The 19,422-nt window shown below is 42.5% G+C and overlaps 1 protein-coding gene across 3 annotated transcripts in view; it reads right to left on the reverse strand.

Moving 5' to 3' along the window:
• Nucleotides 1-816: 816 nt before the first annotated feature.
• Nucleotides 817-19,422, reverse strand: part of LOC122804862 — a 1,319,203-nt gene continuing 1,300,597 nt past the window's right edge. For all 3 annotated transcript variants that reach the window (XM_044075030.1, XM_044075029.1, XM_044075028.1), the window contains one exon: nucleotides 817-3,284. In XM_044075030.1, the coding sequence (XP_043930965.1) occupies nucleotides 2,471-3,284 (814 nt within the window). In that variant the 3' untranslated portion in view covers nucleotides 817-2,470. The remainder of the gene's footprint in view (nucleotides 3,285-19,422) is intronic.

Here is a 19,422-nt window from a genome sequence, read left to right on the forward strand (position 1 = left end):
TCATTCAACAATGTCGGTGGCAACTTCTGCTGCCTTCCATGCCAGAGCTTTCTTACATGACATCTGTGCAACTGCAACTTGGGCTACGCCTCATACCTTCATCAATCATTACAAATTAGACTTGGCCTCCAGGGGAAGAGCATCTTTCGGTTCTATAGTGCTCAGGAATGTCCTTCCATGAGAGCCTCCCAGGAATAGAGGTAGCTGGGGACTCTGTCCCATGGGTAAGGAATGAATGAGGATTAACAATATCAGATAAAGAAGTTATGTCTTACCATAACGTTCCATCTGTATTGTTGATCCTCGTTCAGTCATTACGACCCTCCCTCCTTCCCCCTCCTGTGGTTTCTAGTGGATCTCACCATCCGGTTCTCTTAGGTTATTTGACCAGAGGTAGCCTCTACCCTCTTTGACTTGCAAACTCAATCTGAGGTAACAGGGAGAGGGAGATTGTGGGTAATAGTTTAGCTCGAGAGTTTGAAGCTGACACGAGCTTGGAAAATGGCCGGCTCGGTTCCGAGGTCGGAACCGATACCCATGCATAATGACTGAACGAGGATCAGCAATACAGATGGAACGTTATGGTAAGACATAACTTCTTTTTCTCTGTCAGATATTTTGTTTCTTATGTGTAATGACAGTGAAAAGACATGCTGCTAACTATTTTCAAGTACTTAATAAAACAGCCAAGTTATAACAGCCAACAGCTTTGTGAAGCTTTTCTTACTGCAAAGTAATACAAACATTGCCATCTGTTTAGAGATGCTGTAGTGATGTGTCTCTGAAAACCTTACAGAATGAAGATATGATGGGAAGTTCATTTTATATAAATTTATTTATTCACACTGCACTCGACAGTTCTTTACAGTCCTTGAGGAGATGACAGAAGACATACAGTATACCTAAGGGAGGGGATGTTTATTTACAATTGTTTTCAAACATTATTAACTAATGTATTGTGTACCCTTGTAAGCTATGTTCAGTCCTGCTTACCCCGTGAATGTATACTTTGTTTTCCATTTCCGTTCACTTACAAACCAAACACTCAATAAAAAATACTTAATAAACTGACAGCTTGTTATATCTAAAGTAATTAGTTTTCCCTTTAGATACCTGAACATGTTTCTTCTGACAGTTAGATACATAGCATGTGAGATGGCACAGATCCAGTTGGACTGACATGTCTTGTGCTATTTTTCCTTTTTTGCAGCCAGTCCCAAGACCTCACTGCCTAACACATTTTACATGAACATAGATGGCTCTGTCTTCCTACTGCAGAACTGTAGTTTTGAAGTTAGAAAGCTTGCCATATGAAGGAGAGGTACAGATGGGAAAATAATTGAATGTAATTGCTTACATAAAGTGCTTCTTTTGTATCAAATGCAACATATTTTAAGTAACAAACAGTAAAAAATATTGTAGAGAAAATTATTACAGGAATATAAAGTAGTAAAATATGACATTTTTAAAATGTTACAATGCTATTATTATATTATGTTATGTTCCTGCACTGTCAAAATTTACTTGCGCTCTCACAAAAAGATAATGGTGCAGGTGACATCAGTATTCTAACACTCTGAACTACGCTTATTAGGCAGGCTATACTGTGTGTTGGCTTTAAGCATTTGCAAAATGCAATACCAGATGCTGAACATGTGTTTACTAGTAGGCATGTGCATGTCTGCACACAACACACACTGATGTTGAATATGTTAACTAGTAGGCAATTGTGTGAGTGTAGAAAAACATACACAAAACACCCAATGCGTGCACATAAATGCACTTGTGTACACACACACACACACACACACACACACACACACACACACACACACACACACACACACACACACCCCTTGGTGTTGCATCTGCTAGGCTAGGCATTCAGTTTTTCTGACTGTCCTTATGTGGGGGTCTTACAGTCATCCTCATCGCTATGTCAACATTAAAAAAATGTGAGTATATCCAAAGTATACTACATTGTGGTGTAATGAAAGGCAAAACACAAGAAATGCTCTTTCTTGTGGACTTTCCAAAGCCTGCTGTAAAAGCATATTCTGAAAGGATAAACAAAAAATAACCTTCCATCTACCATTAATAAATTATTCCCATCTTTTGGCTTGTGTAATGTAATACTGAATACCCACTGTGTAATTCACAAAGTATTTGATATTATGCAGTACCTAATAATATTAACACATGCCACTAATATTCTAGTTCCAGTATTTTCTGTATTAAATAATTATGAGTCAATTTTAAGATGTGCAAAATATACAAATGTTATAGTGAGGTGTTATAGTGAGATGGAAATAGTTCCATTTGGCATTTGTGATCTGTAAAAGTCTACCATGCAGTATCTATCAATGCCATAGCTTTTTTGCAATAATCTGTTGTCTTGTATCATATTTTCTGTACTAGTAAAATTCCTGCTTTAAAATTAAAGCACAAAGGTTTCTGTAGTTGTGCTGATTTAAGACTTGCTTTGAGTAGTACTTATCATAATATTAGGCAGAGCATTACGTCTCTTCTTCCAAGAGCCCAGCTCTCGTGAATACCGCTTGATCTGCCTGAACCAGTGATGGGTTCGTGTCATGTCACTGTCTCTGAATACAAAGGCTTCACGTCGGATTTCCAGCAATTCAAATGTTTCATTACATTCTGGGTCTATAGAGATCACACAGTTACAGAGCTTCAAGGGCTCTCGGAGTAGTGCAAACTTCCCATTGCTTTTGTCCTTAATGAGTGTTAACACTGCGTCTTTAATGGGCTCATGGTGGGGTGAGATCTCTGCTGACAACCCATCCAGACAGGAATCTGAGAGCCGTTTCATGTTGACCATTAAGAGAACATGCACATTTTGAAATTTCAAAGCCTTGGTTCCTTTTTTGATCCACTGGCCATCAGGAGGCTGAGCAATCTGTAGAGATCCTTCCATAACAAAACGAGTATCTTCCCTGGACCAGCCAACAGTTTTTATGGATATTTCCCTCATTTCAATATTAATGACTTCCCTGTTTCTCCTGCTGTCTCTGCGGAATGAACGAAGGGACCAGGTGTTACTTTCTTGCTTTGTTTTCATGTTAATGTGCTCTAGATGGGATTCAACTCGACTCTTTGCTTCTCGCAAACTGGTGTGATCAGGATGGTATTCAATTGTTGCCTTGATAATTCTGCACAGCAATAGAGGATATTTAGTAACCCTCTGTAATGGAGCCATGAGAAAGGATCTTAGGTTCATACGACGCAAAACTGTGTTATCATTCTGTGAGACATCTAGAAATATTCTATTAAAAAAAGAAAAGAAAATAACTCATTAATGCATGTGAAACATCATTGCAGAAAAAATTGCCACAGCCTCAGACAGCGCTAGCATAACCTTTAGCATGATACAGTTCTGTGAGAAGATCCTGCTCCTTTAAATAGTGCAAAAGATGTAGCCAGAAACCACAGTATCAAAACATATGGACATTGAGACCTTCGTAGCTAAAAAAATAAATAAAATAAAACTAGAAAGCTATAAAGTAAGCAATTTATTTTCAAGCTGATATACTTAACACGACTAGTGGCATAACCAGAAAAAAAAGATACCAGTTACATTACTTCCTCACTTGAGTTAGGGAATGCGCACGTTAAAAGATTTGTATCATACATCGAGTGGAATTAATGCCATTTATGTTTGAATGCATTGTAACAATGACCATTTCTTCATTTTGTTAACATGCTATGCCTGAAGACAGATCTGAACCTCCTGATTGTTTATTGGCAAAATATTTGTCTAATAAAATTCACTTTTAGTTTGAGGCTTCTTCAGCAGCATGCTCTCCTTGAAGGACAGAGGCTTGGTTCTCACTTTAGAAGGAAATCTTTGGATAGTACACTATTCGTTTACAGAACAGGTTTTTGTTGAGTAACAGTTGACTAACTGAATTAATATGGCTGAAACCCAGCTTCCAGAATTTACTTTCTGAACACACTGGAAGATACTCTTCTTTCATTCTGAATTTTGCTAAATTCCACATCCAAAAACTTAACAAGATCATAAGAATAAGTATATGTGAACATTAAAAATATTAGTCAATGTTTGTTACTAGATTACTACTGCCTTGGTGGAAGCAGCCTAGATGTTGAAAGTGACTGCTTCAGCATAATATTTTGAAAGCTAACCCAGTATTAGACCCCTCAACTGAGAATAAAATTATTAAGGGACAACTGGAAGACATATAAAATAAACTAGTTAGATAATTCTTACTTGAATGTATTCAGTGAGGTATTGTACCAAAATGATTAACATTGTTTAATACCCAACTGGTAGAGCTGAGGGGACACCACTACAGGCTGAGTTACTCCTATTCTTTGATAGAACAGGAATTGAAGTACATGGAAATTATTATCAAGCACAACAAAGAGACTATTTCTGCATTCAAAAGGAAATTACCAGGCTGAACCAAAAATTAAGAGAAGATTTATTGTTTCCCACTATTAAACAAGAGTATGGTCTAGTATTTACAAAATTGGAGGACCATGTGACAAAAAATGTGGCTAGAAAAAAGAAAAAAATAGTGCACAATGGAAATGAATATGCTGACAAAGCAACTTACCCATTTCCCCAGGGCAAGAAAACAGTTGAGTGCAAGGGATACAGGACTCAGAAAAGGAAGGGTTTTCTTCTTTTGTTTGTACTCAAGGGGAAGCTTTGAGCACTCTGGGTACATTTGGGGAGTCAGAGAACATGGAACCTATTAATGATGAACTTAATACTTTTTTAGAACTACTAGGGCCACACAGAAGCAAGGAAATAACTCAGAGGAATTATAATTACCAAGGGAAATTTTTTTGGCCAAATTTTGGGAAACAGAAGCTTTTAAAACAACATCAGAACTAGTGCTATGCGATGGCAGGAAACTTAATAATGACACTGAATGTGGTTTGTGATGCTTTAGAAGGTTTTATGACTACCCCTTTAGAAGATGAAGTACTGATTTCACCAGAGGTTCAATATCTCATCAAAACAAGAGGAACATCAGGTACCTTGTTATTCAGTTCATAATGAAAATGGTTTTACAGACAATAATGGCTTTTAATGACATTTTAAGTACTTTTAATGAAGCAAGGGTAAGTGTTATCACCAAAGGTGATTTTAAAATTTATAATTACACTGAGACTGATATATCTGATGACCACATTTATGTAACTAAAGGGTTCTTCTTTGTACTTACAAGAAGGGCTATCTTGGTTGCTGTGCTGATAGAACTGAAGCTTTTCACTAGAAAGCTGAATTTTGAAGTACTGTTTTGTAAAAATAACAGTCATGACCCATTGGGAAAGCAAAACACCTTCAACCCACCTCTTTATATCTGTACTTAACATGTTTGAGAAAATATGTGAAAGGGACATTAGGTGTCTGCTGAATAATTATCACAGTAAAAACTTATAGGAACCCCTCACAAGCTGAAAGTACTACCCTTAAACAGCTTTGTCAGGATGGCACTATTCTTATTATGAAACCTAAAGGTGGGGGGCTGTTTTTATGGATTCTGATGAATATGTTAACAGCTGGAGCCTGATGCTTAACACTGATGATTTTAATTGACAAGTGTCTATGAATGAAATGAAAGTAGTCTATATTAAAATAGATTTGTGGTTGAATGATTTAAGACTAAATTAAGTTATTTGGGATTCCATATACCAGTTCTCAGAAGTCAAAAATTTAATTGCACCTCATATAGTTGAGATTCTGAGAACCCATAAGAACCTAAATTACCCATCATGTATGCCTCTAATTTCAGCTAAGGGGAGCAAAACTGAGTGTTGGTGGATAGAAAATTGAAAGGTGTTTTAGACCTTTTCCGTAATCCTTTGGGACTCGTGGCATCTTTTGGACTTATTACACACTACAAAGATTGACTCTGGAAATTTGTTACAGTGGATAAAACTTGTATACAGTTAGTCTCCATAATATAGGTCTAGCTTGGTTTAGAGATGTGCTTTGTGAACAACAATTTTTGCAGAGAGACGATATTGATTTAATCTGTGACTGTATGTAAATAGTCCATAAAACTAAGTTCTTTTTCTTCATTTATTTTATTTAAACAGGTATCTAAGAGGGCCACATCAGCCCCAATTTTTGCCAACCATGTTCTTTACAAATGGGAAAAGGAGGTAGTTTTATCATCAGAAATGGCTAGATTAATTAAAATATATGTCAGATTTTTAGATGACATTTTTATTGTGTGGTCTGGTAGTGTGGATGAACTGTTTTTATGAACTATTTAAACACATTTACCACTTTTTTAATGTTCACATATACTTATCCGTATGATCTTATTAAATTCTTGGATGTGGAACTTAGCAAAAGTCAGAATGAAAGAGGAATATCTTCCAATGTGTAGTGAAAAAAGTCTTTTAGCAACTCCTATCAACATTTCACTAGTAATCATCCACTCTGGATGAAAAGGAATGTAATGAAAGGGTAGTTTATAAGGATTTCTAGGATACTATTAAAGGATGATGTGTTAACTAAGGAGGGTCATTTTCTGAAAAATATTATTATAGATAGGGGGTACTTCACCAGTTTGATGGGTGATATTGTCAGAGAGGTGACTACTAGACTTACCATTTTGCATCTATCCTTTTGTGTGGCATGAAAAGCACAACAGATGAGGGCACAGGGTCACAATACTCTACAGCACTCTGGCTAGGATTTTCTACTGACATAAAGGCAACACAAAATATTAGACAACTTTGGCCTATTATAACATTGAGTGGGAAGGTAGGTTTTTACATCTGGTTGTAATTTGAAACAGCTTTTTGATTCAAAGACACCCAAGGTTGGGGGAAAAAATCCTTAGGAGTACTTATGTTAAAGCGTGTGGCATGCATGCAATGTAGGTTTATTAATACAGGCACTTTCTGTAGGAAATAAAAGTATGATATTATCTTGCAAAGGTCAGTACAATTATACCACCAAACGAGGGGTATATTTAGCAACCTGTTTATCCTGTTCTGTGTTTTACATAGGAAAAACTGAAAAGGTCAAAAAGTAAGGATTTATCAGCATATTTATGGAATTAAAAAGCAGAATAAATACAACGCCTTAGCTACACATGCAGAGGCATGGAGGCATGCCCTGATTTTAATACGTTTTTTTTTTTATAATACTGGAAAATGTTAAATGTAATTGCAGATGTGGGGGGACTGAACTAATTTGTTAATAAGGAGGGAGTTATTTTGGCAAATGACTTTGAATGTTGAACATCCACAAGGTATTAATGCCACTATTTCTAGAGCCTGTATGTTGAAATATAGGCAAATGAATATTAAATAGTTGCATTTACATAATATCATGTGACTGTTCACTACATAAGGAAGTATGTCTTGCTGCATTTATTCATTCTGAAGAAGTCTGTACTCTAAATAGACGAAAGTTCTCAGTCTTGTTAATTAAAGATTACTATATTGGACAGAATTTGCCTGGTGATTTAATTTACTAGTAACTGTACAAAGTCTGAACTTTCAGGCAGTACCTCCTCTACCTCAGTCAACCTTCTGATGGTGGACCCCATGTTTTCAGCTCATTTACTATTCATTTTATTTATTTCTTGAAAAACTGTGACCAACAAAACCCTCTCCTACAGTTCATGTGTTGCATGCAAGCTGTTCGAATGTACCATGCTGATTTACCCTTCTTGTCTTCTATCAATTACTTCTAGTCACCTTGGGCTATCTTCCTCCCCTTTTCCTTTGACTTAAGGAATTGTTCTAATCCACTGAGTCACTATTCAATCTACTAACCACTTTACACACTTATGGGGAGTCCACTAAAAACCCTTTAACATTACATCAGTGCTAGTGCAGCACGGCACCAGAAGCCCCCATTTTATCACCTTCTTTCACAACCAATAATTACTTGTCTTGCAAAAGAATTTAGAAGTTATGTACTCACCATAACGTTCCATCTGAGTAGGTGACTTCATTCGGATGCAACCTGTGGGTATCGGATCCGACCTCGGATCCGAGCCGGCAATTCAAAAGCTTAGGCTCCGAGCTCCTAGCTCTTCCCTCTTACCCATAACCCCTTGCCAAGCCCTGACTGACCTCAGATTGAGTTTGCCTCAAAATACTGACAACAGTACACTAAAACAGCATAAATACTCGCTCTATAAAGGTCAGGGGATGGAGGATAGTTGCATCGAATGAAGTCACCTACTCAGATGGAAGCGTTATGGTGAGTACATAACTTCTAAATCTGAAGTAGGCAGACTTCATTCGTCTGCAACCTGTGGGACAGAGTCCCTAGCTACCTGAATCTTGGGCTGTCATGGAAGGATGTTTCGAGCACCGCTGAGCCAAAGGATGCTCTTCCTCTAGAAACAACATCCACCTTGTAATGAGAAATAAAAGTATGAGGCGAGGCCCAAGTAGCTGCAGCAGATATCATCCAATGATACACGGGACTTAAAGGCGGCTGGCGTGGAAACTGCCCTAGTAGAATGAGCCGTAACCCTCTGAGGAGCAGGTCTACCTGAAGTGTCATATGCCTGCAGAATACAATTAGCAATCCACTTAGATAGTGTGACTTTAGATACTGCTTTACCCAGAGCAAATTTAGCAAAGGAGACGAACAGCTGATCTGATTTCCTGTGACCAGCTGTTCTGTTAATATAAAACGTAATTGTCTATGAACATCCAAGGAATGCAATTTGTATTCTCCTTTGTTTGAGTACTTGGGAAAAACACAGGTAAATTGATTGACTGGTTAATATTGGATTCAGAAGAGACCTTGGAAGAAAAGAAGGATTGGTCCTGAGGCACACCCTATCAGGGAAGAAAGAAAGGTAAGGCGGCTTGACATAGAGCCTGAAGCTCAGACACTCTTCTGGCTGAAGTGATAGCTACCAGGAAGGCAGTCTTCCAGGAAAGGTACTTTAAATCAGTAGAAGCTGCAGGCTCGAAGGGAGGAGCAGTAAGGGCTTGCAGAACTAAAGACAAGTCCCAGGGTGGTACAACCTCCTTGACTGGAGGCCTCAACAAAAAAACTCCTTTGAGAAATGTTTTGCATAATTTACGTCATAAGGGGAGCTGTGTCATGACCAATGTGATAATGCGAGATAGCTGCCAATTGTACCTTAATCGTGGAAGAACTAGCCCCTTGATGAAAGAGGTCTGTTAGAAAATCCAGCACCGCTGACATAGGTGCGAAAGGATCCAAAGTTCTCTGTACTGCCCATATAGAGAATCTCTTCCATTTACTCCGATAAACCTGCCTGGTGGAAGGTTTATGAGCTGCCACTAAAATGGCCTTGACCGGTGATGAGATACCGGGAGTCCTAATTAAGGATGGAACTGGAGCAGCCAAGCTGTCAACTTCAGGGTCCAGATTGGGAACTGACATTCCCAGAGGGTGGGAGATGAGATCCGAGTGGATCCAGAATCCAGGGTGGATTGATTTTGTGAGACCATACGAAGGGAACCAAGGTTGTCGAGGCCAGAACGGGCAATGAGAATCATTCTGCACCCCAAACTGTTGGCATTCTGCAGAAGCCTCTGCATCAGAGGAAGTGGAGGGTAGGCATAAAGGAGACCGGGAGGCCAAGCATGCACCAGAGCATCTCGGGAACTCCCTGGTGGGGAAGCAGAGCGAAGAAATTGTCGCATTTGGCGTTTGAGGGAGAGGCAAAAGATCGCAACAGGGTTGCCCCAAGCGGCAAAAATCTTCTTCGCTACTTGAGGATTGAGAGACCACTCGTGTGGAGAAAGGATGGTGCGACTGAGCTTGTCCGCAAGGATGTTGGACTTTCCCGGAATGTGCGTTGCTACCAGAAAGCGTTTGGTGGAAATTAGCATTCCCAGACTCTCATGGCCTCTCGACAAAGGGGTAAGACCTGGTTCCTCCCTGTTTGTTGATATACCAGACTACCGACATGTTGTCTGTCTGAATCGCAATAGTCCCTGAAGGAAGAAGCGTGGTGAAGTGCTTGCAACGCTAGGAGCACCGCCCTCATTTCCAGGACATTTATATGCAATGGCGTCTCTGTGGGATTCCACGTGCCTTGGACAATCTTTCCGCAGAATGCCCCCACCCGAGGCAAGAAGCGTCCGTGGTCACTGTGGCTCGGGAAATGCAGCAAAAGGTCTCCCTGCCAGGGGCTCCGGAGAAAGAAGCCACCAAAGAAGGAAGTCCCTGCACGCTCTGCTGACCGCAATCGGAGCGTTTAGAGAAGAACAAAGAGGGGACCACTGAACCTGAAGGGTCCATTGAAGAACCCGCATGCGGGCATGAATGAGAGGCGGAATAGCTGCCGCCATACCACCTAGGGCCCTCGGGCCCGAAGCTGCAGTTGGAGATGGTTGCAGGATCGCTGTCACATGACACTTCAGGCTGGCAATACGGTCTGGGGTGAGGAAGGCTCGCATTGATCTGGTGTTTAGTCTTCCTCCTATGAAATCTATAACTTGTGTGGGGTTCAGTAAAGATTTCTCCCAGTTGATCGTGATGCCCAGCCTTGGTGCTAGTTGAAGAAAGTAATCCCTGGCTGAGCACAGAAGATGCCTTGATGATGCCGTCAGGAGCCAGTCGTCCAGGATGCGGAAAGACCTGTAATCCCTGGAGCCTCAGGTGGGCCGCTACCACCGCTAGCACCTTGGTAAACACCCTGGGGGCTGAGGTGAGACCAAAGAGGACCCTGAACTGATAATGACTGGCTCCCAGCGAGGCGAAGAAACCTCCTGGATCGTCTGTCCATCCGAATGTGGTAGTACGCGTCCTTGAGGTCTATGGAGCACATCCAGTCGTTCTCCCTCAAGAGGAAGTATAGATTGCAGGGTGACCATCCGAACTTTTGCTTGGTTACTGACAGGTTCAGCTGGGAAAGGTCTAAGATTGATCTTAAGTCCCCCGTCTTCTTTGGCACCAAAAAGAACCTGGAGTAAAACCCTAATCCGGTTTGATCTCGGGGCTGGATAGCTCTTTTTTTCTAGCAGCTGTTCGATTCCGACAGCTGCCGCCTCCCTTTGGTCGGGTGGAACATCTGGGAGGCTGCGAGATTTGGGAACCTTGAATAGGGGAATTGAATATCCTCTGGATATGACACGAAGCACCCAACTGTCTGTTGTTATGGACTCCCAAGAAGTCAGGTGCCTCGAAAACTGCCCCCCGACTGCCTCCAGAGACGGACAGCCGGGCAACCCTTCAGGGCTGCTGCGTGGGTCTATCAGAGAAAGGTTCTCTGGACCCAAAGTTGCCAGGAGCCCCCCTGCCTCTAGCACGACGACCTCCCCGTCCTCCTCTGCCACGGAAGGACTGGTTATCCGAGCAGGTTGGGACTGCTGCGACTTCGGAACCACATCTTCTTCTGTCCCTTTTGGTTCTTAGAGAAGGACCTCTGGGGAGCTGAGAAGCGGACTCCGACGGCAGACAGCGTCTTCCGTCCTTTCGCTCTGGACTAATGTCTCGCGAACAGTCTTGCCAAACAAGGCAGAACCATCGAAGGGGCATTCGAAGGTCGCCTTGAAGGGCTCTGCAAAATCACAATGGCGGAGCCAGGCCTGTCGCCTCAAGACTAGGCCTGCTCTGCTGGCTCTAGCGGCTCCCTCAGTAGCATGAGAAAGCAGCCGCATAGATGTATTGGAAACTGATCTGAGAGTGGCCATTGGTGGAGTAAACCTGTTTATCCTCACTCGAGATGGACTCGGAGATGCAGCGTATTCTTTAATCAGATCCCGCTGCATCCTAATGACATGTGCCATGTAGTTCAGCGCTCTCAAGGAGAAGGTTGCTGAACTAAAAACTCGCTTCCCAATGCGATCCATCGAGGGACTCCTTGCCTGGAGGATGCATGGAGGGACTCTCCTGGGCCAATTCCCTCTTCGTGGCTGCAGCCATCATCATGGCATCTACTGGGGACCCTTACTCCAGTGGGTGCGGTCCAACGGAGGGAAAGAATGCGGTCCGGCGCTTAGGGATAGGCTCAATGGTGTCCGGATCCTTCCACGCCCTGATGGAAATAAGATCCACCAGGGGTCAGCAGGAGGGACACCCAAGAGGTAGAAGGGCCGCCTCGAATGCCTCCAAGAACACAGACTCGTCGAAGAAGCCTTGGGGCAGACCACCCCCTCATCCTTAGCATCTCCATGATGGCTTCAAATGAGACGACCTCAAGGGGTGACCTAGGGGAGCCTTCCCCTTCATCCAAGTCTGTGTCTTCAGTGACGGACTCAGGGGAGTCCATGTGCCTCCTTTTGCACTTACGCTTCCGAGGTACTTCATCGGGGGGGCTGTCCGAGGAGTACTCTTCAGCAGTTGGATGTTCCAAGGGAACCACTTGGGACATCGAGGCGGGCTGTCCCTGGGACCGGCTGGTGGGGCCTGGCCCAACTGCAATGGAGTGCGGGATGGAGCCGTGGCAGGGACCGGGGTCCGGATGTCCTCAACAGTGCCCTTTCCACTACGCCGAAAGCCGAGGGGAGCCAGCTTCTCTAAGCCCGAGCCGACCCCCACTCGGATCCGGCCTTGCGGATCGGAGTCGGAGCGAACCGTCGGATCCGAGACCGGTGTGCTCCGACCTGGGCGGGCGAAGACACACCAGCTCCCTCGGAATCGAGGCTCGGCCCTCGGCTCCGAGAGGTCGGGTCCGGTACCAGCACTCAAGGGATGGGACGGATCCGAGGTACGCCGACCCATCGGATCCGACCCACCCCCGGATCCAAATCTGCCCGGCGCCGACAGCTCCGAACCCGTGGTATGGGTCGGAGAAGGAGCCAAGGCGAAAAGGGTCAAGCCCTCCCGGATGGGGGCTAGGAGCACTCCCATTTGCATTTGGGCCTGGATGAATTTCCTCATCATCCGGTCCATATCAGCTTCACTCATTGAAAATGTTGACCTGGTGGAGGCCACCGAAGCGGACCTAGAGAGCCACCTCGGAGACCTCCTAGAAGGGCTAGCCTCCTCCTCCTCGGGTCCAGGAGAGAACCGAGGGGAGTGGAGCCGAGGAGGAGGAAAGCTAGAAGGCACAGGGGAGGCCCGCTTAGATGGAGGAGCCGAACTGGAAGTTTCGGCTCTTCGCTTGTGGTGCCTCTCCCTGTGCCTCTCCTTCTTCTCTCTCTCTCCCTAGAGGATTCCTTCCCCTCCGGCAACTTAGAGGGAGGTTGAGTCCCAGCCGGAGGGGGAGAACCCACAGCAACAGGTTGCTGAGTGGAAGGGGCAGAGGCGGCGGTGTCTGGAGGTAAAAGACCGCCAGCACCAGCCGACCTCCGCTCCCTCAAAGCCGGGTTGAACCCTGCACAAATGGTACAACCAGATGACAGGTGTTCAACCCCAAGCATTCTTGCAGTGTGGCCATCCGCTGGGGACAGCTTATGGCCACACTCGGTACATTTCGAGAAAACAGCCTTATGGGCTTCAGACATCACAACCCTAAGGCCTAACACAAAACACACACAAACAAACTACGCAAAACCCGAGAAAATTAAATAAAAGAGAGAGGAAAGCCTAAACACACTCAACACTAACTATATCAACAACAAAAATAAAGATTTTTAAAACTTTTTCTGTCAAAAAATTCTTTCTTATCTTCACCAACGCCAGGAGCTCTGGAATTCCGTAGCTACTTGAAAAGCGGCAAACGAAATCTGAGGTCAGTCAGGGCTTGGCAAGGGGTTATGGGTAAGAGGGAGGAGCTAGGAGCTCAGAGCCTAAGCTTTTGAATTGCCGGCTCGGATCCGAGGTCGGATCCGATACCCACAGGTTGCAGACGAATGAAGTCTGCCTACTTCAGATCATATATTTCACTGAATCTACAGTTTTTAGTTTTATTCTTCAGGTCAACAACATACATATAAAATCTCTAGGACCTTGTCCAGTTGTATTAAGTAAATGTCTAATAATTGGCAAAGTCTGGGCTCACAACAAACTTTGGGTTCATAATAATTACTGAATTTATCAGGAAGTGCTGCAATTTCATCTTTCATTTCATGAAGGAAATCACAATTGAATACCTGTCCCTTCTGTGGACAATCTCATATTATATGGTATTCTTAGGCAGTGTAAGAACTGCCTAATGCCCACAGAAAATGTACTTTCATTTAACACACACAACTCAGTCTGTGAAATTTGCTATTATTTACACAACACAAAGGCTACCCTCTCTTCAAAACGATCAAACCGACTTACAGTAGGGTTGTCAAAAAGTCACTTTTCATGTCTCCTAGAACGAAGAACACAAACCCTCACAAAACATCTATAAATACTGCACTACTACCCACATACGCATGGAGAAGTCCAGGCTGTTGCCACTGAACTCATAGGTATGTAGATAGTTATTAATAGACATGTAATCCAAGTTGGACAAAGACAGGGTGACAGTTGTCTCTTTGGTGCAGGATTTACAACAAACATTATAGAGGCTCTTCAATCCCTTGCTCAATCAAATCTGATTATGAGCCTGTCATGATTTGAGGCACTCTGCACTGAGAACCATGCAGAGAGACATATTAGATGTCATTATGCATGTGTCAAATGCAGGTGAGACTCTGGTGCTGACTGGAATCCTACCTTTACCTAGAATTATGTCTAAATACAAAAACTAGTTAACCGGCAGCATTAATTGGCTAAGTAGTTAGTGCAATTCCAGGGGAGTCAAGTAAATGTCAGCATAAGATGAAGTGGTTGATAGGTCTACTTGCTTCACCAAGGGAGGCTTGCATTTCTCATTTCATGGCTTCTTTCTGCTGGCCAAAGCTCTTCCTACCCCAGAGTACCTTTGTTAAGAAGAGTCTTACTGCTGACATCCAACGTAACTGATAAAACCTCAACATACTTAAATTCAAACTATATTAAGGTAGCCCTTTTCAATGCCAAAAGTCTAAATAACAAATTGCTTGACCTTGAGGCTCTCCTCTAACTTGAACACATCCATGTCTTTGTTGTAACTGAGACTTATTTCAGTGCAAAGACAGCACTCCGTTCGTACCTGGGGTTAGAGTTTACCATGCATTCAGACCGGTGGGGGAGCAGTGAGGGTATTTCATCCTTTACACAAGAAGATCTTAAGAAATGCCTGAATGTACTTTCTAAAATACCCACAAGGAATATATTCCTTCTTAATGGGTGATTTCAATTTTCCATTGTTTAACTGGTGTTCCCATACATCTAAAGTTGGGTATACTCAAAGATTCATGAACTACATAAATGATAATTCCTTTGAGCACCTGGTAAATAAATCCACTAGAGGGTATAATATTGCAGACCTCATCTTTACCAACCTAGCCCCTTCCTATTACACTCACACAGTCTCCCAGTCATTGGTTACATTTGACCATAATCTAATAACCTTCTCCTTTAACGTTACAAAACCCCAGTAAAAATCTAAATTAAATGACTTCAAGACAGCAAATTTACTCAGACTCTATGATGAGATCTCCAGCTACACTTGTAACACCACCTGCCCTTACAAAGCTACAACTGGTGCTGATGCTTCAGAGTTTTACTCCCACTTGGAAAAATGCTAAGACCAAGCTGTCCCTGTGAGAACCAAACATACTGGGGAGTTAAAAAATAAACCACTGCGGTAGTTCACAAGCATAAACAAGCTCTATAAAAAAAAAACTCCTAAAAATCCTTCAATAGATAAATATCCACCCACTTTAGAGACTGTATCAAAGGGACTAGCAAAGAATTAAAAGCTACCCTTATAAGGACCATAGCTGAACATGACCCAAAACTAGCATCCATGGCAAACAGCAACTATAACTTTGACTTTAGGTTTCTAAGAAGCAATATCCAGCAGTGCTCTGAATTAATCCAAAATTGTATCACCCACTATAACCCAAATTATATAGCTAACACTTTGGAAGATATGTTTAGTGTGGGTCTTGTCCCAGAGATGGCCTTTGAAACTTCACAAATCCCTGTATTCCTAACATCACCTATGGCCTTAAAGGATCATGTCAAAAATTCCACTTCAGTGGGACTAGACAACATACCCAGTTATATAATAAACAGTACTACATAAGCTTGCTCTTGCAAAATCCATCTTAAACTTGTTCAACTTAAATTTAGACACTGTTTATGTTTCTGAATCATGGAAGTAAGCAGTTAAGATGCCCTTCCATAAAGAAGGACCCACCACTGACCTAGGAGATTCTAGACTAATCCATCTGAATAGCTTAATCTGTAAGACTATGCAGTACATTATATCTGACTTTATAAACTCTGACATCTTATATACCTAGACCCCCAGCATTATGATTTTGTAAAGGGAAACTCATGTATTCTCAGTCCTAGTAACATTTTTCAAGAAAGTCACAGCAGCTGTGGCTGGAGGTCAGGCAGGCCACACAACCTATTATGGACCTGCCCAAGGCCTTTGACACCATCCATTTGTCTGATAGTGTTAACAAACTAAAAACTCTAAAAGTAGACTCATATGTGGTAAGATGGACTGGGAACTGGCTCAGAGTGAAAACCTATATAGTTAAAGTAGCAGTCACTGCCTCAGAAAACAAAAAGTAACTAGTGGTGTACCTCAGAGATTGGTGCTAGGATCCCTCCTGTTAGGAATATACTCCTCTTACCCCCTATACAAACAACCTTGACCTGTGACTAATGAAATTTTGTAATGATTGCAAGCTAGACATAACTGCCCAATCAACCCCAATACAGCAGTCTTACATCAGTTACTAAACCTCACAAACCATTGGTGCACCAGAAAAGAGTTAAAGCTAAATGCAAAAAAAAAAAAAAATTGTGGCATTGTTCCTTTTGGCAAAAAAAAAAAAAAACCTTCACCCACAGCCTATAAACTAGCCTACACCCCACTCCAAACTGATACAACAAACAGAGATCTTTAAACCTTAGTCAGTAGCTCACTTTTTTCAATCAGTATGCATCATCAGTAGTGAGAAAATCCTTTTATTTAACACAACCAAAGGCATCTTACCCTGGTTGAAAGATGTTATCATCCCTCCATACTTCAGTTTTAGACAGTGCCTCCTTTGGTATGTACCTCTCCAGACACATAGCCTAACAAGAAAAGCCCCAGTGGTTCCTGACTAAAAAGCTTACTGACTTAAAGACCTTACAATACCAACAGAGACTAAAAGGTACAGTTATGTACACTTACCATAAATGTAGATGTTCGAGTGTATTCACTGTTGCAGTCATTACATTTGGGTAATCCTGCTGGCAGGTTGCCCTCAGTCGGCCTGAATTCCAAAGTCCTGGGTCCTGCATCGGCTGCCGTTGCCCCTTCCCTGACGTCAGGTTGTCAGGGGTATAAAAGAAGCAGCCAACGCCATTTTCTTCAGTTTTTCTTGCCCCAGATGTCAGGTGCCTCCTATAAGGGTAGCCAAAATGTATACATATATATATATATATATATATATATATATGTATATATATATGAAATACATGCACCAATATAAACTTTACCTTCATCTACAAGCAAATACACCACATAGGTTGTATAAATCAGAGAAGGAAAGATAAGTCCCATCAGAAAAAAAGGGGGATGGCGGGTGGGTAACCTGGACTGCAACAGTGAATACACTTGAACATCTACATTTATGGTAAGTGTACACAACTGTACTATGTTCTTCGTATTTCACTGTTGCAGTCATTACATTTGGGTAGAGTCCCAAAGCTGTGGTTGGGAGGCTGGAGCTAAATAGCATTAGGAGTAGCTATGAGGCCCTGCAGAACTGCAGTGGCAAAGCCTGCCCTGGATTTAGAGAAGAGTGACAGATGATAGTGCTTTGTAAAGGTGTGCATTGAACTCCAAGTAGCAGCCTCTAAAATGTCTTTGGTTGGTACTCCCCTGAGAAAGGCTGCTGAAGTGGCTGAAGCTCTGGTAGAGTGTGGCCTAATGCCTTTAGAGACTGGCTTGTCATGGCGAAAATAGCAGAAATGAATGCAGTGGCCTATCCACTTTGAATTAGTCTGCTTTGAGATAGCCTTTCCTTGTGATCCTGCAGCTTTTGCCACTAGTAATTGCTCTGTCTTCCTGAAAACTTTGGTTCTGTCCAAACAGAATCTTCTAAGCTGTCTGTGTACGTCCAAAGAATGCACCATTATCTCCCCTTGTTCTGTGGATTTGGATAAAAAATTGGCAGATTAATAGTTTGGTTAAGAGCCACACTGGACACCACCTTAGACATAAATGTTGGGTTTGTCCTTAGAGAGACCCTGTCTGAATGAAAAATGATAAAAGGTTCCACAGCCATTAGTGCCTGTATCTCTGAAACCCGTCTTGCAGAAGGTATTGCTAGGAGCAGAGCTGTTTTCCAAGATAAAAACTTTATATCAGCAGTAGCAGCTGGCTCAAAAGGAGGCAGGGTGAGTTTTTCCAAGACATAGTTGAGGTCCCATGCAGGTGTTGGTGATCTCCTTGGAGGCCTTAAATGTTTAGCTCCTCTTAGGTACTGCTTTAATAAAGGATGAGAAAAGACTGGTGGCTCTGTATTGTAAAGAGCCGAAATGGCATGAATTTTAATTGATGAAAAGGATAGGCCTTTGTCCAGCATCTCAGTTAAGTATTACAAACTCTGAGGAGTATTTGGTACAGCTGTATCAGTTCCTGTGCCTGGTTCCAAGCACAGAATCTTTTCCATTTTCCAGCATAAGATTTTCTAGTACTAGGCCTTCTGGCTTCCAAAATGACATCCATCACAGCTTTACTGAGAGGTGTATTTTGTATGACTACATTATCCGCCATGCTGCCATGTTTAAAGTCCTGAGGTGGCTGTGCAGGATCTGATTGTTTTTCTGGGACAGTAGCTGAGGTATTAAGGGTAAGGTCCAAGCTGGGCATTGAGTCAAATTCTGTAGGATTGGATACCAGTACTGACGGGGCCAGTCTGGGGCCATCAGTATCATCTTTGGCTTCTCCTGTCTGACCTTTAGGAGTACCTTGGGGAGGAGAGGCAGTGGAGGAAAGGCATATACTGATAGGTTTTTCCAGCTGAAAGATAGGGTGTCCACTTTCCATCCTAGTCTGTGATAAGTCCTTGTGCAGAATCTTTTTAGTTGGTAGTTGTGAGGGGGGGATAGATCTATGTCTGGACATCCCTATTTCCTTGTTATCATGCTGAAGACTTGTGGATCCAGCTGCCACTCGTGGGGATCCATGAGGTTTCTGCTTAGTTCGTCTGCCAGAGTATTTTCCTTTCTTGGCAGGAATTGTGCCTGCAGATGTACTTGGTAAGTCAATGTTGTGTCCCACAAAGTCATGGCTAGTCTGCAAAGGGTTTAAGAATGTGTGCCCACCTGCTTGTTTATATACCACATGACTGTAGTGTTGTCTTTATCAGCAGTTGTCCCAGATGAAGTAGGTCCTTGAAGACTGTTTGGGCATTTTGAACAGCTAACATCTCTTTTTGATTGATATGTAGATGCAATTGGTTTGAAGACCATGTGCCCTGAATGCATTT

The sequence above is a fragment of the Protopterus annectens genome, chromosome 6.part0 (assembly GCF_019279795.1).
Source record: "Protopterus annectens isolate FY-2018-M chromosome 6.part0, PAN1.0, whole genome shotgun sequence".
In the NCBI taxonomy this organism is placed as follows: Eukaryota; Metazoa; Chordata; order Ceratodontiformes; family Protopteridae; genus Protopterus; species Protopterus annectens.